We start from the raw sequence: 24,896 nt of genomic DNA, 5'->3' as shown, positions 1-24,896 counted from the left end.
TATTTCGCTCATATGACGACGTGCATGCGTGTGTATGTGTGCGGCTGCTTGTACTAGCCCAGACTTCAGCTGGTTTTATAGTGCTAGCCCACTGAGATACCATGCCGCAGTGAAGCATGAATACCCCACTCAGACACATTATACTGACTCCGAGCCAACCATTCCTTGTTGTACCCATTAATGCCGAGCGCCAGGCAGGGACAAACAAGTACCATATTTTAACGTCTTTTGGTATGACGCAGTCAGGGATCGAACCCGCGACCTTCCGCTCTCCGGGTGGATGCTCTTACCACTACACCAGGGAGTAATATTCCAGGTCTGTGACTATGGAGTGTAAATATTGTCTTGACTCCAAAGTCCAGTGATTGACGTCATGGGCATCAATCTAACTGGGATAAGATGACATGTAGCAACCAGGGCCTAGATTTTTAAGCTCTCTTTTAGCGTTACGATAGTCGTATGTACCATGCATTAACATTAACTTACGACTATCTTAGCACTAAGAGACCTTCTCGAAAATCTAGACCCTGGTCAATAAGCCTTACCACCCAATCCCATTACTACAAGCCTAGGTTGTTGAAGACCAGTTCTCACCTGGATCTTCACAGGTAGGCTTACTTATATTTTCTGAAACGAACATATTTTACGGAAAAAAAAGCGGTTCCTAAAATATATTAATGAAATATAATGTGAAGGAACCCAGACTTTTGTCATTTTAAGAAACTGAAACTGTGGTTATCTAGACTTGCCACTTATTCTAGACTTGCATGCGATGTATTGGGTATATTTGTACAGACTACATCACAGGTATTGTCAAGCAATATGAAGAGACAACTCCCACACATTATCTCAATCCTCATGATATACCACAGGGCTTGTATTGCTTAAAATGATGCGTCCTAGGTCCAACACTTGTTCACTGATAGCCATCTATGTAAACTGACTGACTGACTGACTGAATTTGGTTTTACGCAGCTTTTAGCAATATTCAAGCAACATCACAGCGGGGGACACCAGAAATGGGCTTCACAAATTGTACCCATGTGGGAATTCGAACCCAGGTCTTCGGCGTGATGAGCCAACGCTTTAACCACTGGGCTACCCCACCGCCCCTCTATAAACAGGGATGGCAACAGGAAAATCTTTTTTCAGCGGAAAACTTAATATTGTGTCATTGAATGGGGGTTTCTCAATGGATTTAGACAATTCACAATTGAACAATTTGAAATAAAATCTGCGGAAATCCGCGGAAAATTGCCATCCCTGTGTAAATAAATAAATATTTATATGTAGATGGTTATCAAAATAATACGTCCTAGGTCCAACACTTGTTCAGTGATAGCCATCTACATATAAATAAATAAATATTTATCTGCAGATGGCTGTCACTGAGCGAGTGTTGGACCTAAGACGTATTATTTTCAGCAAACAAAGCCCCTCTGTTATATATACTACACAAACTTTTGATGTACATAATTAGATATGACAGATATGTTAAAATATACATGAATACATGACAAGCTTTTATGGATAACAACTTCTGATTTGTTATACAACGTTCAGAGCTAATTCTTGCTCCTTCATCAGGTGACTGAACATATTCACCTGATAAAGAGGCAATAATTACCACTGAAGGTTGTAAAAAGAATAAAAAGATCTTATCCGTAAAAACATGTCATGTATTTATGTTCGTCCAACTTCAGATGCCTTTGAGGAACTTCATTGAAATATACACTTGACATTTTTGTGTATCATGGAAAGATGAAAACATATACCCATCATAAGTGGAGCTGTATATTTGATAGTTGTGCTATCATACAGACTTGTGGCTGGTCTTACCATTCCTGACAACACTAGTTTAAGTTAAGGGTACACGGTTTGATGTGATGACATGGTGTGAAAGTGGTGAATTTTATATACAAAATTGTCTTACTTGTTATGTTTGTGATTGATGAAATGACCTTTGTATAAATCGATCTTGCCGCTAAGGTGATCTTAGCTCCCATACCTTAACATGAACTTCAGACTGTTGTATAAATCGATCGATAAGGTTGTTTTGTATAATGGCACCCTGTTACAGGTTATGTTAAGTTTAATGAAATCTGAAATTTACCTATTTTGTTTGTCATTGTTGTTAGTCATTGCCTTTTCCTGTGTGAATACAGCTCTGTGTGGACTCAACATTAAATATGTTTCCTAGCAACTTATGCTGGCCATAAGAGACGACTTAATGGATCTGGTGCTCTGACTTGGCAATCTCATTAAAATAGATCTTTCTTCTTACTATTGTGGGGTAGCTGAGTGGTTAAAGTGTGAGAGAGAAAGGGAGGAGGAATGATGATTTTAAGGGTGTCACCCATTTTGTTCTGAGGAGATAGGGGGTGAGCAATTTTGTACATAAAAATATTTTAAAAATTATGCTAAAACATTATGGGAAGGGGGAGGGGGTAATTGATTTTGTGCATGATATGCAGGGGAGGGGGCACTCACTTTGTACGTAAATTTTAGAGGGGGTCATTCACATTGTACATGCTTCTGCATAAAGATCATTATCAACCTCCCTTGCCATAAATTATAAATGGTCCCTCAGATCTATCAAAATATTTCACAAAGCTTGGTCTGGAATGGAAGTCGCCAGTTTGAAAATAATGCTGTGAAGCTAACAAAGCAGTTTACTTATTGGTATTTATTTAATTAGTCTGTCAAAGTTGGTGAAATATCGTAGTGATATTACATTAATCCTCTCAATGCTGCTGTCGATCCTATTCAACGGGAGCAGCAAAATGACAAACCCAAACAAAACTTGCAATAACTATTGACCAAGTAGGATTTACGTTTCATTTGAATCATGTGCGGAATGTATGAACGTTCAGATTTCTAAATATATAAACTTTAAGTAGTTCATGTACCTTAAAACGAAAAGCCTGCGAGTTAAATATTTTTCGCCAAATTTCTCGGAACACAGCCACAAACATAACTTCCCTCATAACAATATTCCAGTTACATGACAGCAGTCTTTAAAGACGCAGGGCCCCGTTCCACAAAACAATCGTAGCGCTAAGGTGATCGTAACTCCCATACATTAACATAGACTTACGACTGTCGTAGTGCTACGATTGCTTTAAGGAACGGGGCCCAGGTCCAGAACATCCAGTGATTGACATCATAAGCCTTGATCTTCATGCTGTCAACCAAATCACCAAGTCAGACCACCCGATCCCATCTGTTGCCTCGTAAAACAAACATTGGTTGCGGAAGAAAAGTTCTTGACCAGGTGCTCCTTTCACAAAGCACTAAGGTAATGGTAAGTCACTTAGGTAACCTTAGTGCATTGGTAAAGAATGGGGAGTTAAGGTTAACCTTAGTAAAGGTTGCTTCGTGAAAGGAGGCCCTGATCTTTACAGTGTGACAGTAATGTGGAAACACTTCAAAGTACTGAAATGTCACCAAATAATTACATAGGGCTATGACGGGGCATGTTCAATGTGAGTGAGTGAGTTTAGTTTTACGTCGCACTCAGCAATATTCCAGCTATATGGCGGCGGCCTGTAAATAATCAAGTCTGGACCAGACAATCCAGTGATCAACAGCATGAGCATCGATCTGCACAATTGGGAACCGATGACATGTGTCAACCAAGTCAGCGAGCCTGACCACCCGATCCTGTTAGTCGCCTCTTATGACAAGCATGGGTTACTGAAGGTTTCCTTCTAACCCAGACCTTCACGGGTTATTTTCAATGTGAATGACCCCCCCAAAACTTTATGTACAAAGTAAGTGACCCCCCTGCATGTTGTGTACAAAATCATGATGTCCACAGATTGTTCCTGTCAAATATGTTAATGACATATTAAAGATACATCAATTTTTGAAATCATTGTAATTTTGTATTCATTTGTGATAAACCACAGCAAGTTCTTTCTTTGAGGCACAGCAAGATGCCCAAGAGGTGAGGTTGTGTTTATCTCGACAACTCTGGCCGTAGATTTAGTTTGTATACTGTATATCCTGTCAGATTTCAGAGCTTTAGGGATGTATGCATATCAAAATGTTTATTATGAGGAACATATTTCAGAATATATTTTTACTTCTGGTAAATAATAATGTTGATGTCTTATCAGATCACTGAGTGAGTGAGTTTAGTTACAGACAATCTAGTGATCAACAGCATGAGCATCGATCTGCACAATTGGAAACTGATGACGTGTCAACCAAGCCAGCGAGCTGACCACCCAATCCTGTTAGTCACCTCTTACGACAAGCATGGGTTACTGAAGGTTCGTTCTAACCCGGAACCTTCACGTGTCTCAGGTCACTGAATGTCATTTAGATTTGATGAAGCGACTTCATGTATATCAGCTTCCTTAATACAAGGAAACATTTTGGAGTATGTGCTTATAAATAAACTCATTCATCCATCTGATAAACGGATGAGAATTTTACGTGGAATTCCGGGAATTTTCATAAGGCCAAGGGTCATTTTTGTGAATCATCTAAATCCATTGACAATTGTATGAATGTGCTTCAGCAGATTTAAAGTTTTTTAGAATAGAATAGAATAGAATAATACTTTAATGCCTTTTCAGGAACTTGTGTTACATCAGCAGAGCTACTGACACATTAGAGAGATACCAAACATATTTACATACATTCTTTGATTTAGGTATCTTCACATTTGTTTAAGAGAGATATGGTACTTGGAATAAAGGATGTACGGGCTCTCTTAGTTTTCACAATTGGAACTTTGTAGCGGCGGCCTGAAGGGAGGAGGTTGTGTTCCGAATTTAAGTAGTGAGTACGGTCAGATATGATTTTGACAGCTTGATTCACGATTTGCTGCTATATTGATGATAAACATTCAAATCTGACTCCAGCGATTTTACTTGCAGTGTTAACAATTTTGTCTATTTTAGATTTCAGATGAACTGAGAGAGACCCGTACCAACAATGGAAGGAAAATGTTAAAATACTCTGAATAAATGCTACATAAAAAGATGGCATCACAGATGGGTTAACATTAAAAGATCTGTTTACGCATGCGATGAAGACGTTGTTGACACTTTTTGTATAGGGCTTCAGTATTAGAGTTCCAGTTCAGCTTAGAGTCAATGAAGGTTCCCAGATACTTATACTCCAACACTGTCTCAACACATTCATTGTTGATTATCACTGGAAGCATTTCTGTGGGTTTACTCCGAAAGTCAATTATCAGTTCCTTTGTTTTTTGTGACATTTAAGATTAAGTGGTTTTCTGCACACTAAGTCGTAAAATGATTGTCCTCTTTATACAGTTTTTCAGAATCAGTGTCGTTCAGTTTGCTGACAATTGCTGCATCATCTGCAAACTTGACAGTTGAACAGATTGAATTCGAGCTTGCACAATCATTAGTGTAGAGGGTGAAAAGAACAGGAGATATCACACAGGCTTGTGGTGCATCAGTGTTGGTGGTCCGTTTACTCGATACAGCCCCGTTAACTTTCACGTACTGCTGTCTGTCCACAAGAAAGTTGTCTATCCACTTGATGAGGTATGAGTTAACGCCCATGTCCAACAGTTTCTGTATCATGATGATATGTGGCTGGATGGTGTTGAACGCAGATGAAAAGTCAACGAAGAGGATCCTGATGTATGACTTAGGCGTCTCTAGATGTTTATAGACATTATTAAGGAGTGACAGTGTGGCATCAACAACTCCTCTCCTTGACCTGTAGGCGAACTGAAGCGGGTCCAGTATGTCGGCAACTTCCTGACGGAGATGTCTCAACAAGATTTGTTCCAGTGACTTCATTGCTATAGATGTGAGAGCAACTGGCCTGTAGTCGTTGAGTTCTTTAGGTTGTGTCTTTTTAGGAACTGGTACAATTTCTGATGTTTTCCAGACCGAAGGAATAACGTGTGTAGTCACTGAGAATTGAAACATTCTAGTGAAAACTGTACACAGTTGAAGTCTGCACTCCTTCAACACAATGCCGTCAAGGTTGTCAGGTCCTTTCGCTTTTCTGATGTTAATTCTGGACATGGTTAATGGTTGCGGTGTTCATGATATTGTCATTTCTGAGCCAGTTTTAAAGGTCTAAAATGCCTAAATATCAGGAGCTTCGGCTCGTTTTCCGAGTTTTTCTCAAAACTTCATTCTCATCCCTGGATAAATAAAATAGTACTAAAATTTGTACTTTACCAAGAAATAATAATCCTAAAAACTGCATTTATTGCATTTGACCATTTTGTACAATGCATTGTGTAATCATACCTTCAGCAATAGGATCCTGTCCTATTATCTAAACTACCAGTTGTCAGACTTCCATTTTGTGGAAGCCGCAGTGGCGGAGCAGGTTAGATCTCGGACATTGTCTGCTGGTGATTTGGTGCCTCACCGAGATCATGGGTTTGAATCCACATAGGACTCGCCCAAAGAAAGTACTAGTATCTGTATAAACTGAGAATGTGTAATCACAAATCACATCTGACCACTTTCTAAAAGGCATTCACAGTTTTAAGCGTGGAATATGACAACTTTCACAAACAAAGCAGACGACCAGTTGTCAGAATTTGTGCTGGTACTTTCATGTTACATTTGAGAGGGTGGATTCTTCAGTTATAGTGCGTTTGGCTCAAAAGCGGACCGATGAATTGCAATCTAACTCAAAACCTAATAAACATATACTACAGCCAGGTGTTAGAGAAGCACGTGCACATGTGCCGACAAGTTATTGATTCATTAACCTGTGCTGTGCCGTCTCCATCCTTTCTCACACACCCGGCTGTCCCTTCCTCTGCACTCCTTCCTCGTAACAAATAGTTAACTGTGTCGATATGTTAATGATAGTATGAAAAACAACTTTTTTATTTTTAGGACATAAATTCTGAAAACACATCTCAGAGTTGGTCTGACGTTTTCATTATGATCAGTGTTTCATTGAGTATTTTATGTTTATAAGTTTTCGAGTTAGATTGCAATTCATCGGTCCACTTTTGAGCCAAACGGACTTCAGACCATGATGCTTCCGTAACCATAGCACTACCGTAAGTCTATGTTATGGAATGGAATTAATAGCACCTTAACGCAAAGATCACTTTGTAGAACAGCACCCTGGTCATGTCACCTAGGTTAGTCCAAGATGATGCCCGTCTTCCATAACGTCCACCATCAGATGTAACGATAATCAGAGTGATCCCACCATTTCAGTTTGCCCATTAGGGATGCCACGATACATCAATACTTTTTCTAAGATGATACAATTATCGATACATTCAAAACTGCGTTGATATTTAGTTTTGAAAGTATCAGTTTAAATATGTTTATGTATTGTTTACATTTTGCAGTTTTTTGATGTTATGAGAGTTATGATTACAAGCTAGTCCCGTTATTCCGCGCAGCTGCAATAGCATACTTCTGTATTGAAGGTAAACATCGTCTGCTACCACACTTACGCTTTAAATCGGGACATTACTACAAGGAACTGGCTTTTAATCACTAAAGGTAAGTAAATAACAGTAACTGACAGATAAATTGACAGTTTTATGAAAATTTGTTTTCTTCAGACTTTTAAACCTTTTTCTTCATTATTCATAATTGGATTTAATATGAAACTCTCTTCCTGACATTGATGAAGTGATTTTTGAAAATAATCTGGCCCTAATATGCTTCCATACTTCGGATCTCCAGCTGGATGTTATGCGCATCAGTTGCTGCGCAGAATTACTGGACAGCAACGTTAGAATCTTATAGTCATCAAAAAATCTTATATTTCTAGGTAAATATGATGCATACCAGCATGTTTAGTCACGTAAACCACAAAAAATAAGAGACATTAGTCGCCGTGTTGCGATCAATGTGCTTAGGTGTGCGGAATTACCGGACGGCATTGTATTTTTCATGCACAAGGATGGGAAATTAGAACTTTTTAATATCTGAGAATCAAAATGTTGATCTTTTCATGTACAATAATAAAATATGAAATATTAATGTTCAAAATGTAACTAAATCGAATCATGACATGGGTATCTTGATATGTATCGATTCATGAAACTTATGTATCGTGACATCTCTAATGCCCATGCTATTATGCACTGGAAAATGCATAACTTTAAATATGGTTACCTGTGTCTCAAAGTTAAGTCCTAGACAGAACCAGGGACCCTATCCACAAAACGTTTGTAGGACGATGCCAGTAGCAAGCCTACGATAGTAGAGAGTTACATAATGTTACAAACGCTTTGTGGACCCTGACCAAACTAAGTACATATTTCTCCTCCACTGTTGCAGGGTTGGCGTTACAGCATGAATTATATGGCAAAGAAAACAAACCAGATTCACTTGGTATGACACATCTTTATTAATGATTTAACATGACGGTTATCGAATGTTTCGATTTATCTGTTATGAAAAAGGTCTATACAAAACCACACCAACACTAGACAGTGTTCCTGATAAACCCTGCACTGCAGTTTTGTACAAAATGACAACAGTTGGCTCTCTCCTCACAGTAAACTCGTAGCCTCCATCTAGCACTAGGTGTTCAGATAACTCACCAGAACAAAACATTACTTAGCCTCGGACAACTTTATTTTCAAAAGATCTTAACTCGTAGGCCAAGTCAGAGAAGCTATCTTAAAGACTTCAACCTCTTCTAAGTCCCTGATTACCAAACATGTCACTTTTCCTCTCTTCCAGAGCTTATAAATGCAAGGTAGCACTACCACGAAGTTGTAAGTTCCTGTGAAGCTGGCAAAGCAATGCCAATGCAAAAGACATATGTACAAAATGTTTTTACCTTATGGAAGTGAGGAGGTTTCTAGTTTACTGAACTCTGAGAGCAACATCTTTGATAATAATACACAAATATGATTGCTGGACTCGACACCGTTATTCCAACACAGAAACACGAACTGCCTTGTCGCATGCCTCATGGAAATGATCTTGATGGTTGATGTGCTTTGTACAAAACCTTCGGCAGTATAATTCATTACTGTCATGAGTATGTTAAGAAATTGTTAAAAATTAAATTCTTACCTCTACCTAAATTACACATTGGTCTCAAAGTCAACTTTAACATAAATACACAACTGAACTGCAAGAGGAATAACTTTCATTGGATTTAAATTTCACTACCTAATACTGTTACAAAAAAATCATTTGATGCATTGGTCTATTCACTGTAGAAATAACATTTTAAGATAACCAAAAACTCATAACAATAAAAAAGGACTTATATGTAAGAACACCGAATGTGTTCGCTTCTTAACATCAGGATCAGACACTGAATACACATTTACTTAAAACATGCAGAGGTTTCGCTGTGAAACTCGTCTCTTCATATCTATCCTAAACACTTTCCAAAATATAAAACATCTGGTACACAAGACAAACAAGATCATAAAATAATTGTCAAGCAGTAGGTTTAGACCTCCATCAAGAATGAATCAGTTAAATCCATCCAAACCAGGCCAAAACAAAAGATTATTCCAAGACACCCATGGCTAACCCTCAGCTGATATCCTCACGACCACATAGAAATGCCATTCAGAAACCACGGTACAACGGACTGTACTTAAATACAATGAAGAAGTTTTCCTGAGATGAGTGTCACCAATGGATTACTTACCTAATTAATTGAAACTGTTTACGTCGTAGCTAATACTTGAACTGCTCACACACAAAGTCACACAGAACATATAACCCTTTAACTCCTTCACGTTTATCTCTTACCATGTTTACGTCGGAAAGGTCAAATCGTAATGGAGTTAAGCTGGGCTCGCATCTGTTAACCATAAACCAACACAGCCAAATATACAAAAACAAAACCTCTCGACATGCTTAACATCTACTCTAGCATTGGTGTAGTCAAGTGTTGTCCATGTGTTGACAGTTAGCCATGGGTGCAGGTTGGTATCCGCCGCCGCCTCAACCCAGGGTAGTCTGCCAGTGAATGATGGGAAATGACGATGACAGCCGATGATCTGATGATCTTAACCTTCCTCCTCTTCTCCGCCTTCTTCTCCATCCTCTGCCTCCTCCTCACCCAACTCCTGAAACACAACAGGATAATGCTTTCTTGAAGGCTAATTCAACGGTGATGAAGTAATTGGGTGCCCACATCCACGCTATCTGGGTCAAAACAGCTTTCATACGGTCTCAACTCTTCCTGTCAAATATTTTGAATGGAACTTAGTCTAAATGTTTCTGACAAATTCAAGGCAACTTTATGAAACTGGAGTAAATCTTTCTTCTATTCAGCTTCAGACTGGTGGCTGACTGGGATATGTATTGCAATACATATTCTTATAAATTGTTCTACAGTGAGTGATGCTGTTTTGTACAAACTATGGCCCTAAAAATATATATCATGATGCTTATAACAGCAATCTCGAAATTAGCTTGCATTGCTGGAGATTATATTACCTTTTCCTACAATTTACAGTATGTTGTTTTCCCTGCAGTCTTACTGTCCAAGTGTATCTTCTTAACATTAAGCAGTGTTACTTCTTAACATTTGATAGGAATAATCATTTGTCATTCTATTCAAATTCACATTTGACACACTACCAGACTCAGTTTTGTGGGTCATGGAAAAAAAAAAAAAAATTCATACAGAAAAGCTTGGGTTCTGGTTGAGACCCGTTACATTAAAACTTAATGTCATATCAACAATATTTGAGCTGTATCATGACAAGTGTGGGATGCCTTAACAAACCTTTCCACAAACTTCCACCATGATAGTGAAGGAAGGAAAAACACACAAGAAGCAAGTATGCAATACTATTTATGAACATATCCACACCATCAAATGCCAGGGCCCACTTTTATGGTCAATGCAAAAGCATGACCGTTGCAATCATCTTAGCTAAGATAGGTGGGGCTCAGACCAAATTTACCAATATATTTTTAGCTTTACAGATAAAGATATACGCACATCAAATATTACAAACTGTAAGTAGAAAATAAATGTTGGGCAACGTAGAAATGACACTCACCTCATCTTCCCCCTCAAAGTCCTCTTCTACATCCCCTTCTTCATCATCCAGACCTTCCTCATCCAAATCATCTGTAACAACCAACAGCATGGATGAAGGTCTAACAAACATAATTGGTGTCTCAGGCCTGTCTATTGTATATGTGACTTCTATCACCAGCCATGTATGGGTACCCATTAGGACTGAATATCATGTACCAGACAATGGGCAGTTCAAGTTGTATACTTAAAACGATGATATACTGATCAGGCCAATAATGTACAGGGCTCCAGATACATTTTCAACATCAGGAGTATGTACTCCTAATTTTTTTCAATATAGAAGTACTGGAATAACTTAAGAGTACATTTAGAGCACTGATTGGAATTTAATGGAGTATCAGTAATCTTGTGTTTCGTTTCATATATACACCACTACATTGCTACTCTTGTGTAAACAGGTCAATAAACAATAAAACAATACCTTTTCAGATAAATACGTCTGTAAATGATTCTAAGACCGTACACCATTGCTGTGGTGCGTATCTGCTACGTTTTCTAAATTATTCCCTACCGTATCTTGCACATATTTGTTCCGTACATATGCTGATACGGCCCTTAGCAGGAGCCCTGAATGTAATTATTTCAGTCTGACTCTTTATTGGTTCTGTTTTGCTATTTTAACCTCCATGTGTTGATTAGTGGTCAGAATGTGTTGCTGGCAACCAAAGATACGACAAAGTCAACCAAGTGGGTTAGTTTGTGTGACACAGTAACTTGGCCAATACCATGTCCTTATGCCACAATTCTGTGGAAAGATGGTTTATGGTAACAATGGGTTTTCTAGTTTGTTTGTTGTTTCATGCCACACTCAGCAATATTCCAGCTATATGATCCGGCAGCAGCCTGTAAATAATCGAGTCTGGACCAGGCAATCCACAGATCAATGCAATTGCCTGGTCCAGCCTTAAGTATTTACTGACCGACCAACTTCATATTGCTGGAATATTTCTCTGTGCAACATTAACCCATTCAACACCGCAGGCCGCTTAAGCGGCCACAACGTTATGAGTCCCCAGACACCGGAGGCCGATTAAGCGGCCAGGCAGTAGTCACGTCAAAATGAGACATAATTTTAGGAACCTACCTGACTTATGATTCATATATTAAATCTATCACATTTCACAATGTCTGAAAACACATATTAAATTTCAATTTATCAGCAGAATTAAAATTATAAACTATTTTTCGCAATGTTATTGAAAACAACGATTCTCGGACGAATGCTTCGGCAGCGGGTCCACAATAATATTGTCAAAGAGCAAAGTAACGATGTTTCGAGGAATTCATTAAATAAATTAAATAAACTAATGAATAAAATCAACAACAACATTCATAAAATATGTCAAACATACAAATAAAATTACTATTTCCATCTTTTTGTGCGATCACGTAATGTAAGTCAAGTCATTGACAAGTGACATCTCGGCTCTCGCCGCCTCAATTTTCACGCTCGGACACGATGTTTAATGCGAAAATATATGCATGAAGCATTTTTGTCACAGGTCATAACCTAGCACGATACGTCCAATAAGTTCCATAATTTACGTATAGGTAGCGATTTCTTGCTTAATATGTTCAAAATAACATTATTTTACCCAAAACTTTCGTCTAAATCTAAAAGTTTTCGTTTACGAGGACGGTATCCATTGCCGTAATATGATTGGCTGCTTTAGGTCATGTGTCTGATTTTGACCAATCACGACCCTTATAGCAGACTGTAGCGAAAAAGCGTCATTAGAAACCAATTTTTATCCAGCAAAATCGCTTCTTACAACTGTGAAAATACTCTCGGCAAGGGTTCAGTGATGTTGTTGATGTTCAGAGCTTTCGAACGATACCCGCCATCAAACGATTCGCCTCCCATGTTATTCATATGAAGCTTCGAAAACGGAGGTATTTTCCGTTGTTATGTCATGTTACCAAGCGGAAAGCCACAGATATCGGGAAATAGGCGACCATACATATTATTTAAGAAATCTTTTTATAATAATTTTCTGATGACGTAAAATTGAAAATATAAAAGAAAAAGGCACGGGCATGTTATGACATGTCACAAATGGAAAAAAATCGCCATAGTTTTTGCTTCTTTCGTGGTTTATCTGGACGTTATAAATGTAAGCTTGCATTTTCATTCAAAAATAATTTTATTTAAGTTGTAGTTGTATTATTTGAATAATATTATAAAAATAAACTTCATATTTATCAACAGTAGGATTAGATCTTTTAAATGGTGTATGGGATGTAGTAGCAATAACGTTTTACAAGCTTATAATTTCCTTCATAAACATAGGCTTCATCTATGACCTCAGAGTCTCTGGGAACTCGGTGTCATGGCAGTAAATGCCTCTGGTTGACTGGTGTTGAAAGAATTAAACAAACAAACAAACAAAACTTCATAAGGTATTATCATGGCGCTCTAAAAATATCCATTATTATTATTATTATTATTATTTATTAAAGGGAATGATACATTGGTACATTTTTCAATGTCGACTGATGTCACAGCAAAATCATAGTCTAGAACAGGTGTCATCCAATATAATTCCTATTCAGAGTGAGTTAAGTTTTACACCACTCTCAGCAATATTCCAGCGGTCTGTAAATAATAGTCTCCACAAGACAATAAAGTGATCAACAGCATGAGCATAGATCTATGCAACTGGGATATGATGACATGTGTCAACCAGGTAAGAGCCTGAACACCCGATCCAGCTAGTTGCTTCTTACGACAAGCGTGGGTTACTGAAGATCAATTCTAACCCGGATCTTCATGGGTTCCTATACAGAACCCTTTGTGGTATAACTAATTCACCTTTTAATTTCTGCTGTGACATTCTTCCATAGGTTTGGAAAGTTTTGACTCCTAAAAACTGACAACAAAACTTTATGAAGCAAACACTTACCACCATCACCTCCGCCCTCCTCATCAATTTCTGAAGCCTGCAAAAAGAGAAATTGACATTTGACTTATAAATATTTGTCTTCAGAAATAGTTTCCTGTAAGGTGCTTAGGTCTAAAATTTTGCACCCGGATTCACATTTTTGTGCATGATTGAAAAATCTGCAGGAACTACAGAGAAATCATGAGTGAGTGAGTTAAGATTTATGGTCAATATTTATCATCAATGTTATTGTATCACGACTAAACAGTCATTCATTAATATTAATAGAGGCAACAGATCAGAAACATATCACAAGACACCAAAGTCAGCTAAGCATGACCAGAAGACCAGACTAGAACTAAGCTGGGGGTAGCAACCTCCCAGAACACCTACCAAGTAGTACTGTAAAGGATTGGGCCAGATATCATCTTTTATGACCTCTCCTAACTCATCAGCACCTGCATCCCCATGATCTGAGAACCAGCAGAAGAAGGATTCCTGTTCCTCGTGGTTGCTCTTTCGTCCTTTACTGGGTTGGCTGGATTTCTTTGTCAAGTCCTGACAAAACAAATATTTACTTACAGCAGGTTGATGATATAAGACTGTACAAAAACTGATTGGAGGCTGCATAACGTTTGGTTATCACCATTTTATTCTCACATTTCTGACTTTCTTGGTATTTTACTTTTAGTGCACAGAATATTAGCAATGTATTTTATTGCATCAATAGGAAGCTAAAGTGAGTGTATAAGCCCCAAAATATGTAATACAGTCCAAAATATTGTCGAAAATGTGACATTGTGCCATTAAATAAATTCAACATGGTAAATACCATCAACCCTTTAGTTTGGGTAGTGATGTGACATCTAATCTCTTACCTGAATTTTGCACTGAATTCTTTAAATGAAAATACACAACCTATCTTGTCTGGAATTTTTGCTGTTTGCTGGGTTTTTTTTTTGTTAAATATGGAAGTATTTCAGCCATACTAAGCTTGTAAATTCACTTAGAAACAAGACCATGACACGTCGGAGCAACCTTGGTACTTACTTTTCCACTTTTCCATTTGATCGGTGTCGACTTGGAGGAGGGTTCACCGGTATCATTCAAATGGAACTCTTTAGTTATCATTTCATTGTCAAAATATGGGTTGCTATCAAAATACTGAAACAAAAAATAAACACATTTTATATGCTGCACAAGAATATGTGACCACTCTAGTTAATGACATATACAATAGACAATCGTTTTTCTAAATGGACATTTTCACACATATCATGCATACCACTAACAATATCCATCTATAGTAGACACCTGAAGAAAAAGGAACTTACAATACAGTTATGATGAACAAGCATATTTTAAAGGCACTTTATCACACCAGACTTCTATAAAAATATATAAAGCATTCTCTCAGTACTATCATCCCTCAGGGAAGCTACCATATAATTTATTCTAAAAACAAATACGAACTTAAATTACAACATTACATTAAAAAGTTCGAATGAATTAGTGCAATGTTGCATTAAATTGATTTGCGTGCCCTCTGCCGACTGAACATTATTTCAAGCAAAAAAACCATAGAGTTATGTCCCTTGGAGAGCCCTTTCTGAATATACCAGTTTGGCAAACACCAACAACACTGTGTGCAAGAGTTTTCACCAATTGTTTACATTCCATATATGGCAAGTGTTCTGTTTGCCTCAAAGTTTCAATTATCGATTTCAGGCAAGTCATGAGGGATAATAAGTCTATTGCATCAATAGAAAAGCTAAAGTGAGTGCATACGCCCCAATATGTATAATATAGTCCAAAATATTGCCAAAAATGTGTGATATCGTGCCTTTAAATAAATTTAATATGATAAATACCATAAACCCTTTAGTTTGGGTAGTGATGTGACATCAAATCTCTTACCTGAATTTTGCACCGAATTGTTTAAATGAAAATAAACAACCTATCTTGTCTGGAATTTTTGCTGTTTATGGGAAAAACACACTGTTTCTAGGAAGTATTTCAGCCACACTAAGCTTGTAAATTCACTTACAAAGTTTATTCTGTATCCTGACTTGATGTCTTCGAACTCCTGCACCTCCACTTTGGTCAGGTACTGTAAGGCCTCTTCATCCTCTTCATTAAGCAGTGCTGATACTTGAGGGTGATTTACAAACTTGCCATAGTTAAGGTCTATTCATGGTCCTAGTTGCCTCAGACTGACTTTACGTGGCTATATATAAGGGCACATAGGCCTCATGGAAAATGAACATTCAGAACTTATATAAGATCCAGATTTATCTATTGAAAACCATTAGGCTTACAGAATCAAGTAAGGCCCAAGATTATACTGACAACTCTGGGTTAAAACACATTAAAATCAGATCTCAAGCCAAATAACATAATTAACACATAATTCATCATAATGTTCTTCATAACTAATCTACATGAATAAGTTTATTTACAAATTATGTTGCCATTCCCATGACTAATTCTGGTAAAGGTTTGTTTAGTAAGTTCTTGTATCAAAACTAGCAGTCCTGAAAAATTATGCTCAAAGCACATATTCTGGCTAGAGACACAAAGATTACCAACAGTGAATGTCAATGCTGTTAGTACTTCACTAAAGTGATATGTCAAAAGAATCATGGGAATGGCTAATATCCACTTGTTGCCATTTTTGATAAATGATGTACTACGCCTGCATATAGCAAAACAAAAACCCAACACATTTGGGTATTCCAGTGCTACCGCAGTCAACTAGATATTTGTGCACGTAAAACTCATGACTGAAAGGATACAGCAGTTACCCAGAAATTTGGGATTTTGGCAATCAAATCTGACCGCTTTTGAAAGTAAGGTTGTCTCAATTTGTTGTACTTTTGTTCCACTGTGAGAATCTCCTCACTCGCTTGCTCATTTAGCCGGTCAATTTCATTCTGGACCTCATCTATTTGTTCTATTGCCTCTTGTTGCTCTTTATCTGAAACAACAATACATCTAACATGTAGATATTCAAAGACATCAACCCATTAAATGTTAGTACATGTATGGTGTTTTCATGTACTGACTTCCGTTAGTTTTTTATTGGTTGTTGTTTAATGCTCCTCTCTGCAATATTACAGCTATATGGCTATATTTACTACATAATATCGAACCTTGCAACAAATATTTAAATTGATTATTCAACAAAGACAAAGCAGGAACTGGAAACTCCAGGTGAAATACTTTGCAACTATTTCCATGACCAATTACACATTATGTAATGGAGATAACCTTTATAATGTATTTTTCATTTATTTTGCACAGAACAGGATACAGTTTTAACGGTTTAATCATTCATTTGCTTGTCCACTTCACACAAACATCAACACATCAAACTTAGAGATTCAAATCAACAGATTACTTCCAAACTGAATACCATATCACCGATCTAATTTGCTTGGAGCACCACTAAGAAAACCATGTAGATAAATGCTCTTAGAGAACAAACAAGTCACAAATTATTCATAAACCTTTACAGACTGGAACTATTTCTTGGTTAAGAAAGAGGCAAACATTTTTAGAGCATATAAAAAAAATCAACAGTGACTGCTACATTACAAGAAAAATTACAGGCATCAGGACAGGCTAATTTTCCCCCAGCGTACTTTATAATCAAAGTGAAGTAAAAAAACTAAAAACTCTTGTTCATCTAAAATTGAATTTCTTTTAGGAAACCGACTTTGTACATATTTGGATAAGCAGCAATTGTAGAGCAGCTAAACAATATTATTTCGAAGTAACTATTCAACACTTTGTTGTGAAGAACTTATTGTTATTAAACAGAGAATACTTATTTCCCCCCAAATTGATAGGTTTTTCATTTTAATTCCTTAATTGTTATACAAATCAAATGGGAATGGAATTTAATTCTAAAATTTAATATAATTAATTTTTATAAAGATAATCGAGAAACAGTCATTCTGAATGGTTTAGTTTATAAAGGGAGATAAGCAAGGATGGACGGACAAAACAATGTTTCCTTCTTCAGTATGTCTCTTTATATTCAGTGACTTTAATTTATTCCCACGTAAACAATATTCCAAATATGAGAATATTCCAAATATTTATACACTACCCAACGAGTTACCGAGAGGCGTTTGTTTACATTTTGCTGAACTGCTATGACGTAATGGATCGGTGTGTAGAGGCACACAACAACATCGCATGACGCTTAACTGTTCAATTTCACCTCTGATGAAAGATTAAGTCGTAATTCATAATGACGCATACCTCCTCCTATAACAACTGCTACCAACATCAACGGCCAATAGTGCGAAATCAAATCGAGATCGCTTATTTCACCGCTTCGATTTAGGAAATTCGAACGACTAAACAAAAGACCGGGAACATGTGGCTTTCGTGATTGAGGCAGAGTTCGGTTTGGTGGGGCTCTTGTGCACCACCGTTTGATTGAATCTACGAAATTATTAGCGCACATAAATACACACATTTCAAGTGTATCTGTGAATACAAACCTGCTTGCTCATCTGCCGTGTCGTGGTTATTTTTCCCTTCTGGTTTTGTGACTTTAGCTGGAGTCGCCATGTTAATTTAGAAAGCGGGGAAAGAGGTCTACTCTGCGCCTGCGTGACCGGAAACAGTATTATTTTTGACTCCATATTCATGACAACTAGTTTACAGTCTACGAATAATATTGAGGTGAGTTCTTGCTTTATGGAAATATATACACACTTTAAGAACGTGATTATGGACATGCTGGACTTTATCAGAATATCAAGGGTTTGATTTGTGTAACAACATGATAATGAATGGTTTATAGTTTAAACTGGAATAAAAGCGCTTCCTTAAAAGTAGATTAAATGCATCAATGCAAAATTTTGTCACGAGGCAGATTTAATTATACTTTACCAATACACATACCACTGTATTAAAACTTTCATAGGGTTATTAATTGCTCCAGCTGGTATAAACGAATTCGTGGTTTGATTGCCATCCATTTAATACGTTTTATCGTAATACTCCGTTAGGAAAATGTAATCTCAGTTTCTCGTAGTCGGTGCGCGCGTAGGAACCCAAAATGAATATCTCCTTAGTTATTTTGTCCCTGTAGGACTCTTTGTTGTTCCCATTTTTCGTCAATATCATGTATCCTTAGATGATAAAAGAAATGGAATGGTTTAACATAAAAAGTACGGTGTAACTTTGTTTCGTGTAAGAACTCGATGGGTGCAATTTGGCTCTCTCGGATGAACCGCGCTGGGTTGTTATCAAATTGAATGGTATTTCAGGAAACGGAACGAATATTTCATGAGAACGTCTCATCGTGTGTTATTTTTGTCTCCTCTGATGACAAAATATGTGATTTTTCTATACACGATTCAGATCACATTTTTACCATTTGTTTCAACAGGCAAATGTTAACATTTTGGAAAAAGAAAAAAATGCAAAAGTCTTTGTTTTGTATGCTTTGGAACATTATAAAAGTACTTGCACACTTGTTGGTAGACTAAGGCTTAGTCTCTGAATATATATAATTTTGATAGTAACAAACAAGCCCATTTATATTGAAAAGGAGCCCTAGGGAGACCAGAGATTCAGAACCTGAGGAAATCTAGACTTGCTTTATTTAGGGCTTTAGCACTGCAGAGATGGCTTGGCAGTGGGGAAAATAATGTGGTTCAGGGACTGTGAGACAGACTAACTTGTTGGTTACACGTACGTTAAGCGGTTTTGTATGTAGTTTTCCTTCGGATTGGAATATTTCTACATAAGTGCCAACATACATACCCCTACTTGTATGCCACTATAGGATCTGCATAAGGCAACCGCTTGCTACATTCACGAAGGCGCTCGTAAAATATGTAATAACAACACGTCAAATGTCACTCACACGCCTTGATTTAGGCGTGCATCATGACTTGAATATCTCATTTTGTTTTGACCAAATCTAATCTCAAGTTAGATCAAACTGGAACGTCTCGCGTTAAAAGGTATAATGAGAGGAAGGGTGTGTTTAATGTAATAAAACACGATATGTTCGGGTCCTCAACACAATGAGCAATATTCCAGCATTAGGGTCCGTTCATAATTTATGGCTTTAGGATGGGGGGTGGGGATTTTTATGGAGAGGCATGTACAATGTGAATGACCCCCCTTACAATTTATGTGCAAAGTAAGTGAGCCCCCCTGCATGTCATGTACAAAATCAATAACCCCCCCCTCCCCATATTTTGTAAGCATATCTTTTTAATATTCTTATGTGCAAAAAATTGCTGCCCCACCCCCCACTAGTACATGTGTACAAATTGATGACAAACCCTACTTCCCCAGAACAAAAGGGTGACCCGCCTTAAAATCATGAATTATGAATGGTCCCTTATCACGGCGGGGGACACCAGAAATGGGCTTCACACACTGTACCCATGTGGGTAATCGAACCCGGGTCTTCGGCCTGCATGACGAGCGAACGCTTTAACCACTAGGCTACCCCACCGCCCCCTTAACACAAGGAGCCCAGTGAGAAGACACATTCAGACCACATGGAAGACTTACAAAAATATTAATGAAAACCACGAAAACCCACAAAAGATAAGAACTGCGGCAGTATTGCAGTATAAGAGTCGTGTTTGAAAGAAAATATTATTGTTCAGAGACTGAGAGAGCGACTAAGATTCGATCTGTATATTAAACAGGGCTGATAAAAGGATAACTATGGCCAGTAGCGATGGGGTAGCTTAGTGGTGAAAGTGTTTGCACACCACGTCGAAGGCCATGGTTCGATTCCCCAGATCGGTACAATGTATGAACCCCCATTTCCCTGTGCTAATGGCTAAAAAAGCTTCCAATGCTAAAGTGCCGATCGGGACAAAACTTTAGAGAGGATGGTATCGGTGACAAGGCTTCTTGTGTGCGGTGTTCGAAATAGCCACTGGACCGCTAGCCCGTGGCTAGTAAAAATCCAGTCGGGCCAGTAAATCTCCAAGGTTACTGGACCCCTGTAGGACGGTTTCTATGATGTATCCATAGATGATAAAAATGGAATGGTTAACGTAAAAATACGGTGTAACTTTGTTTCATGTAAGAACTCGATGGGTACAATCTGTCTCTCTCGGATGAACCGCGCTGGGTTGTTACGAAATTGTTGTTTTTTTGTCTCTCCTATGACAAAATCTGTAATTTTTCTAAACACCGTTCAGATCACATTTTAACCATTTATTTCAAAGAACAAATGTTAACATTTGGGAAAAAAATAATAATACAAAAGTTATTTATGCTTTGGGACATTTCAAAACGTATTTCCACACTTGTCAGTTACACGTTTTGTGGCTTTGAATGTAGTTTTTCTTCGGATTGGGATATATTCTAAACTTATTATGCATGTCATCGTATGGGGACCCGTGAAGGTCCGGGTTAGAATATTGATCTTCAGTAACCCATATGCTTGTCATAAGAGGCGACTAATGGGATCGGGTGGTCAGGCTCGCTGACGTGGTTGACACAAGTCATCGTATCCCAGTTACGTAGATCTATGCTCATGCTGTTGATCACTGGATTGCCTGGTCCAGACTCGATTATTTACAGACCGCCGCCATATAGCTTGAATATTGCCGAGAGCGGGGTAAAACTAAACTCACTCACTGACTCTTATGGGACGTTGTCACAAGATGTCAACCAGTGACGGGCTAATCATGTATAAAGCTGACTTATTGTGTCGTAGGGACGGTGGGGTAACCTAGTGGTTAAAGTGTTCGCTCGTCACGCCGAAGAACCGGGTTCGATTCCCCACATGGGTACAACGTGTGAAGCCAATTTCTGTTGTCACCGCTGGAATATTGCTAAAAGCGGCGTAAAACTAAACTCACTCACTACTCTGTCGTAAAACAGCTATCAGTTTTAGCGTACGACCGTTAATGCTCGTTACTGTTACTTTCTTTGAAAGGAACAAGGAGCGTAGCCTACTCCGATAAGCTCATGTCTGGCGTTTGAAAAGAAAGCACATTTCAGTCAGTCCACATTTTGCCAATACCCCGAATTAACAAGCGGCTTGGACAGAACATTTTGTAGGAAACTAAGAGATGCTTTCGTGATCACCGTAAAACGTATACGCGATACCTGGGGACTTTAAAACATAAAACAGCCTAAGCATTGTGATTTAAAAATATATAGATCTATAGGCTATATAACAAAATCCCATCCTAATGATAAGGTATGTCAAGCTTTACACCCAAAGCGTGATGATGCCCTCGAAATGACGCCATGCTGGTCCCGTCTCTTCTGGTCACTGGATTCCTTCTGCTATTCTTTGGACAGGCGAAAGTTGATAAGAGTGATTGAGTGAATTTAGTTTTACGCCGCCTTTATAAATATCCCAGCAATATGACGGCGGGGGACACCAGAAATGGGCTTCACACATTGTGCTCATGTGGGGATCAAAGCCGGCTCCGGGCTACCCAAGTGCCCCGTACTCAGGAAGTTGCTATAGGAACCAAGTTTGATCCAGATTCCCAGTTGTGGGGTGTGTTGGACAAACAAGTCTAAACATTTGAGTTCACTTCCAGAAATGTGTCGTATGGCATTAACTTTACGTAGGTTATTATTTTGCAGAGAATCCCAGACTATTGGTATTGGTATACCATTATTTTGCGAACACTATTTACTAGTGATTTAAAAGAAACTGACAATATTGTAGTAATGGTATAAATGATCCAGTGTTGTAGCACCCACTTCTTATGATCATGGAAACTGTATTGCTGCTTATTTTCACAAAGAACCAACGTAACTTTGGTTGGGTTACTGCTATTGATGTGCTGGTCTGCTACAGTACTGGCGAGACTTACAAAACTCTTCAGTGGGTCTGTGTGAGAGACTTGCACCCTGACTGGGGGTGGGTGATAACTGATGTTTCAACCATGCATAAAGCTGTATTCATCGGAGATGACTTTTATGGAGAAGCATGTACACAGTGTTAATGACGCCCCCAAAAAAAAAATAAAATAAAAATAAAAATAAAAATAAATATAAAAAAAAAAAATAATAATATATGTATCAAGCAAGTGACCCCTGCATGTCATGTAAAAAATCAATGACAACACCACCACCCCACCCACCCCTGGGAAATTGATGCCCCTACCCAGAACCAAATTGGTGACCCCCCTTAAAATCGTCATCATCATCATCATCATCATGATGAAACACACACACACACACACACAGATTATGAATGGGTCCCTAAAAGGTCATTTAACTGTGAACCATGTGGTTATCAAGGTGGCCAAGGGAGATCACTCATGTCTCACTGACATGAGACTTGTTTGCCTGCCCCAGACACCATCCCTAGGGACACACAAGTGGTAGCTGTATAATCAGAGCCAGGTTCAAATCCCAACTGGGAAAAAAGTATAACACCACTTATTGTTCTATGACCAGATACAGATAAAATAACGCTCAAACCAACATTATATATATTCTCACACACACATAAATATAGATTATATTTTGTAACCAAGACTACCTCATGAAAAATACAACAAAGTCTATGTATGTTGCTAATATTTATTTGCATTTGCATCAAATAAGAATACATACAAGGAAGGAATGCATGAATGTTATGACCACCAGGTATGCTGTCAAGCCTTTATATACAGGGGATACCAGCACTATATCGGCACCTGGGAACATCAGGTCTCCCTGGCAGACATGTTTCTGGTACAGGATAGACAATGTTTGGGAAAAAGGAGAAGTTTCAAAGTTTCTGCCAAATACTATTATTAAATAAACTGAATGACTGAGTTTTAGTTTTACGCCGCTTTTAGCAATATTACAGCAATATCACGGCGGGGGACACCAGAAATGGGCTTCACACATTTATGCCCATATTTAATAAACAAGAAACCTGGATAGGAATAACTGTTGCATGTTTTGACTTAATAACTTCAAAATCATTTTCCTGAAATCAATAATTAATTAAACCATTCACACACCTGAATAAGATAGTGGGGAAAAGTCTGATATGGATGGCAATTACTTCCAAATCACAACATTTTTTACTATTCGGAAACGTTGAGTGGTATGTCATCTTTATGTACCTTTCTCCATTTTCCCAAATTTCGATTCATTTAAAAATATACTTGACATTTCACAATACAATGAATTACTCATCTTTGGGTATATCATAAATTTCTAGTAATATGCTTTCAAACTACATTCAGTTACCATGGTTACACGGACACTACTTGTGAGTATAGACACTGGTGATATGGGGACAAATCTCAGGAGAAGATTATGCTGACAAGGTGAAATATTTGTATGGTTTTGTCAATGTAAAATATATGCATGATGAGCTAAGTGTACAATTCTGCAGGCAAAGGGCCAGACATTCACTCAGTCAACGAACTACTCACCACTGATGTATAAACAAACCCATATCTAATTCAAGGCAACCCAATGACATTAAAAGTTAAACAGATGCTAAAAAATCATGTACTCTTCTGAACTACATCCCTCTCTGAAACTGGGGAGGGGAACCTCTCATGAAAACAGCCAAATGCAGAAAAGGAAATATATTTCTTCCACTTATCCTCAAATATAGCTCCTTCCCGTCTTCCCGTTTCTGCACATATATAGGGGGTGGGGGTGGGTAGCAATATTCCAGCTCTATGATGACTGTGTAAATCATTGAGCCTGGCTAGACAATCCAGTGATCGACATCATGAGCATTGATGTACACAACTGGGTTATGATGACAGGCATCCTTCAACCTTTAACAATATCTTCCAAGATTCAAGGAATAACCAATTATATATCTAATGCAAATTCATGTTATAAGATTATACCCATGAAATAATAACGTTAAAATATAAAAAGAGTGAGTGAGTATGGTTTTACGCCACTTTTAGCAATATTCCAGCAATATCACGATGGGGGACAAGAGAAATGGGCTTCATAAAATTAAAAAACCTATCCCATTCAAACAATCAAAAGTTTTCTACAGCTGTTACT

The 24,896-nt window shown here is 37.9% G+C and overlaps 1 protein-coding gene across 1 annotated transcript; it reads right to left on the bottom strand.

The window, feature by feature from the left end:
- Positions 1–8,318: 8,318 nt before the first annotated feature.
- LOC124286869 (protein SET-like) lies at positions 8,319–18,540 on the bottom strand. Its single transcript, XM_046723313.1, has 8 exons — positions 18,413–18,540; positions 16,694–16,875; positions 15,946–16,068; positions 14,949–15,062; positions 14,292–14,456; positions 13,920–13,956; positions 10,976–11,046; positions 8,319–10,030 (listed from the first exon to the last, which is right to left on the bottom strand). The coding sequence occupies exons 1-8, from the start codon at positions 18,480–18,482 to the stop codon at positions 9,971–9,973; spliced, it is 822 nt and encodes a 273-aa protein (XP_046579269.1). The 5' UTR covers positions 18,483–18,540; the 3' UTR covers positions 8,319–9,970.
- Between the last annotated feature and the right edge of the window lie 6,356 nt (positions 18,541–24,896).

Source organism: Haliotis rubra, unplaced genomic scaffold, assembly GCF_003918875.1.
Source record: "Haliotis rubra isolate DU_JTF1 unplaced genomic scaffold, ASM391887v1 Scf394, whole genome shotgun sequence".
Taxonomy (NCBI): domain Eukaryota; kingdom Metazoa; phylum Mollusca; class Gastropoda; order Lepetellida; family Haliotidae; genus Haliotis; species Haliotis rubra.
Note: the sequence above shows the minus strand (reverse complement) of the source record. Positions and strands in the feature narration are given on the sequence as shown.

What these genes read in the sequence shown, in the direction of transcription:
- LOC124286869 (XM_046723313.1), bottom strand. Translation starts at nt 18,482, where the DNA reads ATGGCGACTCCAGCTAAAGTCACAAAACCAGAAGGGAAAAATAACCAC. An exon ending in CAAATTTCTGGGTAACTGCT is followed by an intron (nt 16,069 to 16,693) that starts GTATCCTTTCAG and finishes AACTATGGCAAG; the next exon opens with TTTGTAAATCACCCTCAAGT. An exon ending in TCAAATGGAAAAGTGGAAAA is followed by an intron (nt 14,457 to 14,948) that starts GTAAGTACCAAG and finishes TTGTTTTGTCAG; the next exon opens with GACTTGACAAAGAAATCCAG.